Source organism: Micrasema longulum, unplaced genomic scaffold (assembly GCF_059751315.1).
Source record: "Micrasema longulum isolate JH-2025_06_02 unplaced genomic scaffold, ASM5975131v1 h1tg000160l, whole genome shotgun sequence".
Taxonomy (NCBI): domain Eukaryota; kingdom Metazoa; phylum Arthropoda; class Insecta; order Trichoptera; family Brachycentridae; genus Micrasema; species Micrasema longulum.
In genome coordinates this window covers 18,308-33,025 of record NW_028277365.1, presented here as the reverse complement: position 1 = coordinate 33,025, position 14,718 = coordinate 18,308, and the positions used below count along the sequence as shown (strand labels likewise).

The window sequence follows — 14,718 nt, the reverse complement described above, 5'->3', positions numbered from 1 at the left end:
ATTCTAAAATAAGGTACCTCTTGAAATTCAGGCTTTGCCAACAAAGAACTTTAAAGATTTTGTCAAAAACGAGCTGTTTGAAAAGAGCTACTATAGAGTCGAATATTTGCAGGACGAGACAGCTTGGCATAAGATTTGTGATTATTTATTTTGATTTATTGATTTACGTTTTTTATCAACATTGTGTTGTTGATTCAAACTTATTCATTTGATAGCTTTTATTTACCTATTATTGAGTTATATTTTTTGGGATATTATAAGAGATTAAATGAATTCTATACAAAGAATAATAATTACTATAACCACGAGGGCCGCCAAATATAAGTGATTTAAAAGCGGATATGAAATCATCTTTCATCCACAATCAAAGATATTTATCCAGTAGCTCTGTTTAAATCACGTAAAATGAAAAATGTATTTTTTCTTCCTAAATCTTATCTTATTTTCTATCTCCTTATATCATTTTTCTCGTTAAAGACAAGTATCGATATTATTTTATTAACATACACATTTCGCTTGTTCTATTTCGGCTTTTTTATTTTGTTTTTACTTTTAAAATAAGGTTGTTATAAAACTGGGTTAGAACAATGGACATCTGATCAGTAATTCTACCCACTATCACGGAATTACAACTGGTTCTATTTTTTTTTTCGTCGTTGTTTTAAGATACTGTTTTTTTTGCTAACTAACCTTTTAGTCATAAAATTAAGAATAGTCCAGAAGGAGCGTACAATCATATTTGAATACATTGGACTGTGTCCAATAATTCCCTCACTATGCCTCACTTTCGCCGCGCGCATTCGTGATGCCGTCGTGTAATGTTGCACGATGGGAAAAAATATAATTGTATCACAAATGTAAGGTAAAAAAAAAGCAATCTGTTAATGTCTCAAAAGTTTTATTGTGCACGTGGAAATATTGATTGACACAACAGAGTAGATAAGTAAAAGGTCATTTAATAAGAGTTATTGAATTGAAAAACTTTAAATTTAAAATAAAAAACAAATTTTATTATACATAAAACGGATATTTTTATATCATGTTAAATAATATTTGATGTTTTAAAGATAATGTCGTTCAATCCGAGATCCAATTTTAATTAGTTCTCTCATTAGATGAGCAAAGTAGGGTAAAAAAAATACTACCCTGGCAACACTAACAAAATGTTCATTTTGTTTCTTCGACAATCTGGCAGATGGAGAAATAATTCAATTTTTAAGTAATGCATTTGTTACATACACATTCATTTGCTAATTACACATGATATGTGATTGCATCCTGTTTCTTTAAGATCTTAGCAGTATTTGTACACTTGTAAAAGACACAATACGGCAAGGTTGAATTTTATTCAGGAGTTGCGCACTGAGCGACGTCTACAAAGAAACTAATGGGTCAAAACGTCAACCTACTCATTTATGAGTAGTTTAGTCGCCTTCTGTTTGATGTGCGTATGCGGTTTCTGGACTATTCTTAATTCAATGCCTTTAGTATAATTATTATATGAAACTACTTATTATAAAATGAAAATAGTTACAACATGACAAAAAGTTGTTTTCACACAAGAATATTTCGTAGTCCCTGGACTCGTACATGAAGCGTAAAACTGATCATCTTACCTTCATGGAACAAAAATAATTAAGATAAGCGGTGATTGGCGTACTCATTTAGTGCCCTATGCACTTTTAGATGCGAGAAGGGAATGAAAATGATGATTATATGAAACAGTTACATGATGATTTTCTTGATATATTAATCCTTTAAAATATTTTATTTGATTTTTACATTTATTTTTTAACTTAAATTTATTTATTTATTTATTTATTTATTTACGGACAAAGTCCATTATAAACATTACAATTAAAAGAAATTTTTACAAAGGAATAAAAAAATATAAGGAACAGAAATAAGCAGCAAAGACAGATGATAGATTTTTTAGATTAAGTAAAAAGCATAGGCTAACTATACAGATTCTTTAGCTGATTTGTAAAGAAAGACATCCTTACACCATAATAATCAAGATCTTGATGATCGTTCACCCGCCTGATCATTCTGGGCAAAGGCGACTGTGCACCATAATTGGTCCTGTAGTGACCGAGGAAAAGCATTTCATTATTTCTTAGTCTACGGGTGGGAACGTTAAAAAGAATCTTTTGCAAAATTTCAGGGGCATCAATGAGACAGTTCATAATTTTATACATGCAGATTATATCTGCAATGCATCTGCGTTTTTCAAGACTTGATATGCTTAAAAACCTCTCCATATCAGAATATGAATAGTCTCCTCTTTCCAATCCCATCTTCCATGCAATTTTTCTTATAAAACGATGTTGAACTGATTCAAGGCGCTTGATATGAACAGCATAATGAGGGGACCAGATTACAGATGCATATTCAAGAATAGGGCGAACTAAAGAGCAATAAAGTGTTTTAAGTGTAAGCATACTTTGGAAATCAGACGTAGTTCTATTAATAAAGCCTAAAATTTTTAAGGATCTGTTTACTATATTATCAAAGTGTTCCAGAAAAGTTAGTTTATTATCTAGGATCACTCCAAGATCTCTTATAGAGGTGACAATCGAAAGAACTTGGCCATTAAGTTTATAATCAAAAATAAAAGGATGTTTACATTTATGGTATGAAATAATTTTGCATTTATCGATGTTAAGTTCCATATTATTAGTTTTGCACCAAGTATGAAATGCATTTATGTCTTCTTGGAGTCTGACACAGTCATCAATATTTTTAATTAGCTTAAGTATCTTGTTATCGTCAGCAAAAAGCCAGAATTTTGTAAAAGAAAAAACATTAGCAGCATCATTAACAAACAGATTAAATAGAAGAGGGGCCAAGTGGGCACCCTGTGGTACACCAGAAGTTACTAGGAAGCTATTTGATATGAAGTTATTGATTTTTACACTTTGTTTTCTATGTGAGAGGTAGGATTTTAAAAACGATAAAAAGGGATCTCTAATGCCTACAGCACGAAGTTTAGCACATAAAATGTTGTGATCAACTTTGTCAAAGGCCTTGGAGAAGTCTGTATACAGTACATCAGCTTGAAGATTATTCTCGAACGCTGTAAAAATAGTATCAGTAAAAGAAAGCAAATTGGTCGTCGTTGATTTGGCTGTCCTAAATCCATGCTGCTCCTCAATCAGCACATTTTTAAATATAGGTGTTATTTTTTTTGTAATAATTGATTCGAATAGTTTAGGTACAGGAGATATCATTGAAATGGGTCTATAGTTAGTTACGTTAGATTTATCACCAGATTTGAATATCGGTCTTATTATAGAAATTTTCCAAATATCAGGAAATACACTCGTTGTTAAAGACATATTAAACAGTAAAGACAGAGGCTTGGCAAGACTAGATTTACAATTTGATAGTAGTATTTCAGGAATACCATCTGGACCAATACATTTACCATTACCAAGTTTACTTAGAGCGATTCTGACATCCTCAGCTGACACTTCACAATTATTCAGGTCTACAGTATTAGTATAGCTAAATAAGGAATTAACATTGGAAGAATTATTAACATATACTGAAGAAAAATGCGTTGCAAAAAGATTAGCTATGTCGGTACCATTAGATGCGTGTTTATCTTTAAGAAACATACTTATTGGCAGATCGTTATTGAAACGCTTATTAGAAACAAAACTCCAAAACTTTTTGGGATTTATGGACAACATTGTTTCAGTTTCATTGATGTATGATCTATAACAATTGGATGATTCAGACTTCGCAAGTTCTCTTAGTTGAGAAAATTGTTGATAAAATTTGAGATTCCCAGTTTGTTTATAAAGTTTGTGGATCCTTTTCTTTTTCAAAATCAGAGTCTTTAAATCAGAGCTAAACCATTTTGGAAACTTAGGTTGAATAAAATTTCCTTTTGGGATAAATTGTTCCATCCCAATTGCGAATTTATCATTAAATAAGATGACTGCATCATTTATATGAGAATTGCTTAGAATACTGTTCCAATCAATTTCTGAAAGATATTGACTGAGGCCAGCATAATCACCATCTTTAAATTTAAGATATAATGAGTCATTAGGTTTGAGTAAGTTATTAGAAAATGAATGGCAAATATCTCTAGAAAGTGGAGGGTGATGTTTATCGACTGGTAATAATGGATCAATGGATTCAATGACAGTAGAATTAGAATTATTGCTAAAGATTAGATCAAGGCAATAGTTTGAGCAGTTAAGTATAGAATTCAATTGGAACATGTTTAAATATGAGAAAATGTTAACAATTAGAGAAGCATTTACAGATATGGGGTTTGCCACATTAACGCCTTCATTGTCGTTGATCCAAGTTACTTTAGGCAAGTTTTAGTCTCCGCAGATGAAAATAGAGTTAGAAACTACCGATACTTTTTCCACCATGTCAGAATGGGATTTGTAAATATCAATTGACGATGTCGGAGGAATGTAGACACACCCAATTACAAGTTTTTTGTGACCAATTCTAACACACAAATATATTTGATCAGCTACACAGTTTGATGAATCAATTACATTACAAGATATTCTTTTGCTGACACAAATCATAACACCTCCTCCTCTCGTCTTGCCATAAGTTGTAGAACGATCGCATCTAAAAATATTGTAGTCAGTCAGCCCAAGTTCAGAAGATTCGATACTATCATTTAGCCATGTTTCGGTGAGAAAAATGATGTCATAGTGGCAGATAGCAATATTGCACATGAGAGAATTTAATTTAGTATTTACACCTCGTACATTTTGGTAGTAGTATGAAAATGAGTTAGAGGTTGCAACTGGACGATTTAGTTTTTGGCTAAAAAATCGATCTTTGATAATTCCTTGGCTTCGGAAGCTTTTCTCGCTGGACAATCAGAAGACCCTGTTGGATTTTGGACTTAACTTTTACTCAATGTGTGGAGGTTTGATTTTTGTTTCTTTGGTCGAAAGAATCGCATGTTTTTTTAAAGCGCTGTATTTAAAATATTTATTATTTTAATTTATAAAATAAGAAAATAACAAATATTATACTCCCAATGATACATAAAAAAAAAAAAAATTGTGACAGTATAATCAGTTATTACAATCCAAAATAGTTAGAAAACAAATTATTAACAACATATTTAATTTAATTCATGTATTTAATTTTTCGTTTCTTAGTTCATCGGGCAGTTTATCGAATTAGGAATGGCTAATATATTCTAGAGAATTTCGTCAAACTTCTTTGAGTGAAATTTAGATACGTGGCGATTTTTGGAGTTTCGTGAATTTAACCCAATTTTTTCATATAAACAGTTTTGGAAAAATAAATTTTGACGTATGGAGTTTTATTAAATAAATAAATAGATACGTTAGTAAAGAAGATTTTTTTTGGGCCATTCAGTATAAAGAAAATTCATTTCTTCCATAAGACTATTTTGAATTTTCTCCCCATATGAATCCTGAAATAAATGTCCTGAAAAATTTTCTGAAAATATTCTGGACTTTGCAGAAAGTTTAAATGGCAATTGCAATAATACTTCCCATAAAATATTATTAAATTAATTGTGGTTATCAATTTGTTTTTTTTTTTTTTTTTACATATGTACATAAGATTATTTACGATAAATTTGAAAGCTCGGGGTGTTTAGGTATAATCAAAATAAGTGTTCCAAACGGCCAAAACTTTCATCATAATCATTTCCTTTCCGCGCCTAATGGTGCTTAGGGCACTGCATTGATACATCAATGGCAGCACACCTTGATGATTTTTGTTATATAAAAGTAAGATAATCAGTCTAACACTTCAGTCCGGGGACTATAAATATTCCAGTTTTCAAAAAAGTACTTAAGTAAATATTTGATGTTAAACAAGCCAGGAATAGAACCCAAGTCCTCGGTTCGTGGTCGGCAAGTGCGCTGACCACTTCTCTTTGAGTCTGTAAAAAACTGCCTTTTTCCTTATGAGGGCAGTAAAGATATTTGGTTTTTTGAATATTCATTTTTTTTTGTCGACAATTACAATTTTTACAGAAGTAATCAATATTATAATTATTTTCGTCAGAGGCCATGCCGGCCCGTTTTCAGTATCTGTCGCGCACGCGAGTAATTTAAAAAGATCATTATTTGTATGATTTCTTCCAGTGTCTAACTGTATTAGCTTTTGTCGGGGCGCGTTACTATCTTCATAATATAACTCCGTTGTGCAAGAGCCTAGGCAGCAGTCTGGCGATAGCTGACTGTTGCCAGGTAGTATATAATAATTCAAAAAGTGCAAAGGAATAATCGTCACAAAATACTCCTTCAAAGTTGAGAAAACTCATTAAATAAACAATTATTGTGTTTGATGTAGCATTATATGTATGTATAAATATGTTTCATTTATGGCATTCTAAATTACTGCCTAATAAAATAAAACAATAATTTATACCATTTAATGTGGGAAATGTAAATGTAAATCTATGTTCCTCTATTTTATTTTATATTCTGTATGCATTTTATGGAAAGCAATGTTGTTTTGACATAAATAAATAAAAACCCCGGAGTTTTCTAGAAGTTATTTCCATATTTTCAAAATGCTTGAAAATATTTATGTTTTAAGTTTTTTTCTGGCTTTCATTTGATTTTATCATCAAAGGATTATTCTAGAAAAAATAAAATGTTTTTCCTTTGAAAGAACCCCCTGACCCCTTGACAGGATGCAATTAAGTTTACATTTGAAGAGGTGTCGGACTCAAAGGGTTGATTTCAGGACTGAAACTCACTGAAAATTGCACCATTAATGACTTTCAGGATATTTTTTACAATTATTGCAAATGTTTTTATATTTTAATACAGAAAAATTAATGATCCCCTTAACATCAAAGAGGGAAGGTATTTTTAATTTATTCTAATTAACTTTGTTTTCAGGCAGATGAAAAGTATGTGAAATAGAACTTGAACCTTAGACGAGTGCTTTCGACTCGACGTCTGCTCTTAGGTTAAAATCCGGAATAAAATAATAAAGTGGAGACATGTCCACCTCAGTGTGTAGAAGTTGGCGTATTTGCCAATGTCTTGGGTTCGATTGCTCTCGTTCAATCGAGAAAATAAAGCTGCCAAAGCTGTTCGGGATATTATTCGTTTGTTTAAATCATTGAGATACATGTTTCACCATCGCGAATGATGAAATCAGGCGAGAGAGTTAGTCTGAGTCAAGTTTAATTGATAAGATTAAGAAAGGATCTCTGAGATGGTTTGGTCACGTTGAATAAATGAACGACGAAAGAACGGTAAAACAAGTATATATGGCGAATATGAACGGTAATGTGAGACGAGGACAACCAAGGAAGACGTGGCATGACTGATCATCTGAATAAACCAAAATCTTAAGTCTGGTCATGTCAAAAGCAGACAGAAATGAAGGGCATGTATGACAAGATGTATAGATATGGAAGGAGCTAGGAATATATGCCAGGATAGACGTGAGTGGCGGTCCATTCTCTCTGCATACCCGTACGGGGAAATGGCGTGACGGTAATAGGAGTAGTACATGCTTACATCAAATGCAGCACTAAACACTTGTCTTGTATTACATCCTCCTCCCTCCTCCTTAATCTGCATAGAGTTTGTATTCCTAAGGAAGATTTTTAATAGTCAAAGTCAAGTAAGGAAGTCAAAAATTGCTTAGTAAGCTAGACGTATCTTCACTTAATCCCCTAAATGTCAATGGTACTAATATTCAATACCGGAAATCCATAAACAATCTAGGAGTACAAATGGATGAACATCTCTGCTGGCGAGCTCATACTAATGAATTAAGCCGCAAAATATTTTTCAGTCTACACTCACTTAGAAGGTTGCAATTTTTTTTACCCATTAATACTAAATGCACCCTTGTACAAGCATTACTACTACCCATTCTAGATTACGCTGATGTTTCCATGACTGATTTAGGCTGTGAGCAACTCGATAAACTTGAACGACTTCAGAATACATGCATATGGTACATTTTTGGTCTTAGGAAATATGACCACATTTCTGATTATCGTAGGCAACTGAAATGGCTCAAAATTAGACCGCGGAAAGACTATCACTCCCTCTCACTTCTTTTCAATGTACATCATAGTCCTAATGCTCGTATATACCTGCGTGAAAAATTTCAACGCTTATCAATTCATGGTTTACCTCTTCGTTCTCATTCTCAAGGCACTCTCTTAGTACCCATCCACAATTCCTCTTTCTTCTTTTACTCATATAGTGTCCATGCGGCTCGACTGTGGAATAATCTCCCATCCACCATCAAAGATGTTACTTCATTATCTCTGTTTAAATCACGTCTGAAGAAACATCTCCTTTCTCTTGCTTAATCTCTCTTCCTTTCTTTTTTCCTCTTTTTTCCTTTTTCCCATTGAGTAATAGTTTTGATTTAAGGTAATTTATAAACAAATACGTTTATTTCTATTTTTATATATCTTAAGCTTTTAAATTTTTTTTTCTATGGAATTTGTTTTGTAACTTGAATTATAAAAATAAAACTTTTGTGATATTGGTTGGTTGGAAGAAATCGCCATTTGGAAATAAGCCCGCCAATGTACAAATAACAATGCTATCGATATATTTGTTAAGTTATTTAATGAAGTGTATGCTACCGGAGTAATACCAAAAGAATGGCTTAAATCGACATTTATTACCTTACCGAAAAAAGTGAACGCAAAAAGGTGTAGTGAATATAGAACAATAAGTCTTATGAGCCACATTCTGAAAATTTTTCTGTAAATCATTCACGGAAGAATATATAAAAAATTTGAGGAAAATTTTAGCGAAACACAATTTGGTTTTAGGAATGGATATGGTACAAGAGAAGCTCTCTGTTCTATTAAATTGCTTGTTGAAAGATGCCGCGACATGAACGTAGATGTATATGCATGTTTCATAGACTATGCCAAAGCTTTTGACGAAGTACGTCACCAAGAACTTCTAGAAATTTTAAAAATAAACAACCTAGATTTTAGAGATATAAGGATAATTGGTAACCTATACTAGCATCAAAAAGCAGCAGTGAAAGTGGATGATGAATTGATATTGGATATAGACATATGTCGAGGAGTCCGGCAATTATGCATTTTGTCTCCTCTCCTTTTTAATATGTACTCGGAAGCCATTCTTAGAAATGCACTAAATGAACTAACAAACGGCATTAGCATAAATGGACAAATTATAAACAATATCCGATATACGGATGATACTGTCCTTTTAGCAGATAGTATGGAAAGCTTGCAACTATTATTGGATAAAATTCTACACGGAAATTTAAAATAAAGTGCTAGAGATGAATATTTCCAAGACTAAATGTATGGTTATTCGGAAAAAGCCACAAACTTTCCCAATGACTTTAAAACTTGGAGCGCAGTTTATTGAGCAAGTTCATCAATATAAATATTTAGGATGCTGGCTGAATGATAAATGGGATCACTCGCAAGAGATCAAAGTCAGAATAGAATCAGGCGGCCTCCGTGGTGTAGTGGTCAAGACGCTTGACTCACGCACGGAAGGTTCCGGGTTCGATTCCCGGTGAGAACACAAAAAATTGAAAATGTGATTTTTCTCAAGCCTGGGTGCTCTGTGATGTAATTCACCACTGTAATTAGGCCTCCTGGCCTGTTGTGGTGCAAAAAAAATGTAGAGGTGGCGCGAGACTGTTTTTTTAGGATGCGTGACCGTCTTTGCAGTAGAGACTTTAATTTAGACCTCCGAATGCGCGATACTCGATGTAACGTCTTCTCAGTATTTTTTTACGGCGTCGAAACGTGGACACCCACCCAAATCTCTTGGGTGGATAGAGTCCGAAACGATGATGTTCTCCGACGGATGCAAAAAGATAAACAGGTACTGAAGACCATAAAGAAAAGAAAACTTGAGCACTTTGGGCATGTGATGAGAGGCGAAAAATATAAAATTTTACAAGTCATTCCACAGGGAAGGATTGAAGGGAGACGCAGTGCAGGTAGAAGGCGCATCTCTCGGCTTAAGAACTTGCGCGACTGGTTCCATTGCAGCACTCAGTCCTTGTTCAGGGCAGCTGCCAATAAAGTAAGAATCGCAATGATGATTTCCAACCTCCATCGGGGAGAGAAACCATATGAAGAAGAAGAATGTACAAATAACATTATGTACAAAAAGTTAAATAAATAAAAACTTTCCCCTATACGCAGCTGACAGAGCGTCTCCCGGGACTCTATAGCACCTGCGGGTGAATGGTGGGCTTAAGACTCTCCTCTCAATGTTGTCTTGTATAACATTCAACTTTAGTTTAAGAAGTTAACTTGTAGTCAGTAAATGCGAAACAGCGTAAAAAGAAACGACAGCTTTGGATTAACTCTACTACGCGTTTCGCAAACTCCAGCGACAACTGTCACCAAGCGGAAGCGATAAAGTTAGCTGGACCACATACTACGGATGCCTCTCGAGAGCCTTCACCATACTCCCCTACTTTACAAGGCATCAGATTCTCGATGTCCTAGACGTTCACTGCTGATTATACGTCGGTAGTTTGTGCCAGAACTACGATACGCGAATCTGACGTGTGAGGACGCGCAGTAGCTGGCAGCCGATAGAGATACGTGGAGACTCTTTGTGGGCACCATACGCTTCAACTAGGAAGCGGACATGGAATAATGAAATGAAAGTATTTTATTTGATACCTAACTTGTTCCATCTTAACAAAGATCATTTTTTTTTGGTCAAACCACGCAAACTGTAATATCAGTAATTTTTCTATTACAAAACAAACAAACAAACCATCACGCCGTTTCCCCGTAGGGGTGGGCAGAGAGGATAGAACGCCATATCACTCAATCTTGGCATACAGAACTCGTTTTCTCTACATGCATACGTCTTCTCATGCACGCACGCCGATTATTCCTACTTTTGACAAGTCCATCTTCAAGTATTTGATGGACTTGCTCGTATCATGTCTTTCTCGGCCCCCCTCGTTTTCTGCATCCATCAACATTCGCATCGTAGATCCTTTTAGCCGTTCTTTCGTTGTCCATTCGCTCCATGTCCAAACCAACGCAGCACCTCTTTCTTGATTTTGTCGATAATGCATACCTTAGCCCTACACAGTTCACGGATCTCGACATTTGTGCACCTATCATACATCGTTTTGCCACACATTTGCCTGAGGGATCGCATTTCAACAGAATTTAATCTACTTTCATCATCATTTTTCCAATTCCATACTTCGCTCCGATACATTAGAGTTGGAACTAGAACTCCGTTGTGAACTGCTAGTTTAGCCTCCTGCGATAAACATTTGTTTGCCAAAGTAGATTTTAGTGCACCGTTCACCCTGGTCCCGGCACTCACCCTCCATTCAATATCTTTATCGGCCTTTCCGTCCCTAGTTAACATACTTCCCAGGTACACAAATTCTTCTACCTGATTCAAAATATCTCCGTTCACGCTGATCTCACATTTAGTTATATTTTCATCCCTTTCAAAAACCATCACTGACGGGCTTAAATTAAACTCAACATGGTTCCCAGCACTACATACTACAAAGAGAGTTGGCACTAGAACTCCGTTGTGAACTGCAAGTTTAGCCTCCTGCGATAATAATTTGTTCACCAAAGTATAATTTACTATTACAGAATCCAATAAATAGTGGTTCTACATTTATTTATTTTTTTAAAATTGTTATTTTGTAACAATAGCCGAGATACAGCCAATTTTCTAAGCTTGACCCAAATAACCCGCCTGATCCAAATAGCCTAGGCTTACCCTTATTTTTTTTTCTGTCTTTGTATTCTGTTTATGTCATTATACTGAAAACATACAAATAAATCATTAAATTCTTACCTTTATCAGCAGAGACCGGTCTGATGATGCACGCAGCAGCGATAACCACTAAAAACATCCACATTTCTTGATTGGAACTTTTACCTAAATGACACATTGTGAGTTTTATTTATTTCTGGTTCACAAAAAACTAATAAATTTACCATCTAAATAACACAACTAACACTTTTATACTAATGAAAACTATTTTTTACTTCTTTGTCGTTTTAACACTTTGTGACTCGATTCTATACTTTTATTTGATATTATAAACAGTTATATTAAGGTACATTATTATTAATTCAAAAATAAAATAAAAACTATTTTTTTATTTTGAGTGCGTTTCTTCGATGCTATCTGGAACAAATAAAAAAAAAACATTAACATATTTTTATATATTTCATTTCGTACCCCGAAAATAACAGTGACACAACTCAATAAACTATTTTTTTTCAGAAGATACATTACACTCGTCAGCACATTCAGTAAACTAATATTTATTCGCAAAAACAAAAAGAGAAATCTATCATCATCATCTTTTTTTCACACCTAATGGTGCATAGGGCACTGCATTGGTACACCAATCGCAGCGTATCTTGATCATTTTTTTGTTACATGAAGATATACAAATTACAAAAGGGATGGAGAATATCTTAAATAAGGGAATATAGAATCCTGGACATTTACAGGGCTAATGACCTGTCATTGGCTGGTTTAAGTGGCCACTTTACACACTGTGTAACATTCTGCCTATGTTCGATTGCAGAATGTTTCTATACGTTATATCTTTAATCTTCGGCAACTCGATCACATAATTGAATGTCGCACGCAACTACACTGGCTTAGTATCAGGCACAGAAGAAACATTAACATTCTATCACTTCTTCACAATATTAAACAATCCCACTTTGCATGTTTATTTGAGAGAGCTCTTCCAACCTCTGTCATAACACGGACTATATCTTCGTTCTAGTGACTAGAGAACCTGTGTAATACCCCTTCACCGCTCTCATTTTCTTGCCTCCTCTTTCACAGTATTAGCTGCTCAATTATGGAATAATCTACCCACTTATGTTAGAGACGCCCTTTCTTTATTTACATTTAAGTCAAGATTGAAATGTCACTTTCTAAATATTTAAATTGTTCCTTTACCCTTCTTTTTTCCTTTCCATCTCCTCTCTTCTCTTCATAGTATAACGAGATAACCCTTTTAATACCCTTTCATCGCTCTAATTTTCTTGCATCCTCTTTCACGGTAGTAGCTGCTTGATTATGGAATAATCTACCGACTTTATTTTAAGCCATTCAACAGGCTTAAGTACGCCCTAATAGATTGGCATTAATGAGTAATACTTAATATAAGCATTCTTGAAATCTACTTAAATTAACAAAGTGGACTATTAGTAAAAGGTATGTAAAAAAGCATAATCTATACAGTAAGAAATTAATTTTGCAAGAATATCAAACCAGCCAATATTCTTCTGAATTCAAAGCTTAAGATGTGAAAGTACTCTAGACGATCATAATGGTTGATTATGAAAGTTAATTTGGTAATGTCTCCAAAATAAAACAAGTTTATTGGATTGTAATTCTACTTTATTTTAAAATGTAAAACACCAATGTTGAACACCAATGTAGAATTTCAACAATAATTTTCAAAATAAACCTGTATAAATGAAATCAATATTTTTATAATTATTACATTAATTTTAAAGTCATACTTACAAATTTTTCTAAATAATGGAAGGTTTTTTCCCCAATATAACCAAAATATTCCTCTAATATACTCAGTATACCCTAATTGAATTTTAATTACTCTACTTATTTTGGCTTGTATCGAAATCCACAAACATAAAATAGCAATTATTTTTAGTATATAAGGAAACTTTGTAAATATTTAAGTAAGTTTGTTTGAAAATGTCCTAACAAGACGAAACGCGTCACAATGTACCCTTTGTATATTTTATAAAAAATAAAGTAGAATTACAATCCAATAAACTTGTTTTATTTTGGATACATTACCAAATTAAATATGGAATTCTACCAATTATCTGCATACACAATACATAAGATTATGAAAGTATTTGATCCGATTCTAAATTTCTCATTCAACCCGCGTTATATGAATATTATAATTAGGAGAACTTGCTTCCTCTTTCACAGTAGAAGCTGCTCTATTGTGGAATAATCTACACACTAATGTTAGAGACGATCCTTCTTTACTTACATTTAAATGTCACTATCTAAATATCTCTCTCCTTTCTTCACAGTATAGTGTTAATATTTATATTTTTTATTTTGTTAATCTTTGTTTTTAATTTTGTATAAAATCATGAGATTCAATATGTACTTGTAATTTTCTCAAACTGAACGGTTTGGCCAGGTGGGAAGACATTTCTTTAGGGCTATATGCCCGCCCTTACATATATATAAAGTGTTAAATATAATAAAATACTTATTCGCTTCTTTATCGTGAGCTAGCCAACTTATTTGTGCATTCTTTCTACGTTTGAATGCGGTTTGAATACTATTTCTTTTGATTATAATCCTAATCGTTTTATTTGAGAGAATTAGTATATTTTAAACTCCCCCTTCATTACATAAAAAAAGAAAGAAAGAAACGCATTTTTTATTAGTAAAACCGTGTTTCAGTAAGCTTTGTCCTGTAGTCCTGCGCGGCTGTGGCTGTTCACGGAACTGGGACAGGACAATACTGTTTTGTCTATTGTATTGTCCTCGCGTGAATCCGGTTATCTCTCGATCAAACTATGTAGCTTCTCCCTATATTTAAATTTTGATATTAAACGTATATCGGCCATAGTAAAACGATCGTTAAAAGTATTCGCTATGGCTTCGTCCATACGACAACGTCCTATAACTGTTTTAGTGATATAGCCAGTATAATGGCCAATAAAAGCAAATACATTTG

General features: G+C 33.6%; 1 protein-coding gene across 1 annotated transcript in view; it reads right to left on the bottom strand.

Annotated features, from left to right (window-relative positions):
* Positions 1-12,133, bottom strand: part of LOC148284078 (uncharacterized) — a gene marked incomplete at its 3' end in the record, with an annotated part of 635,761 nt that extends 623,628 nt beyond the window's left edge. Inside the window, exon 1 of the mRNA XM_088242710.1 lies at positions 11,811-12,133. Coding sequence (XP_088098836.1) covers positions 11,811-11,907 — 97 coding nt within the window. The remainder of the gene's footprint in view (positions 1-11,810) is intronic.
* Between the last annotated feature and the right edge of the window lie 2,585 nt (positions 12,134-14,718).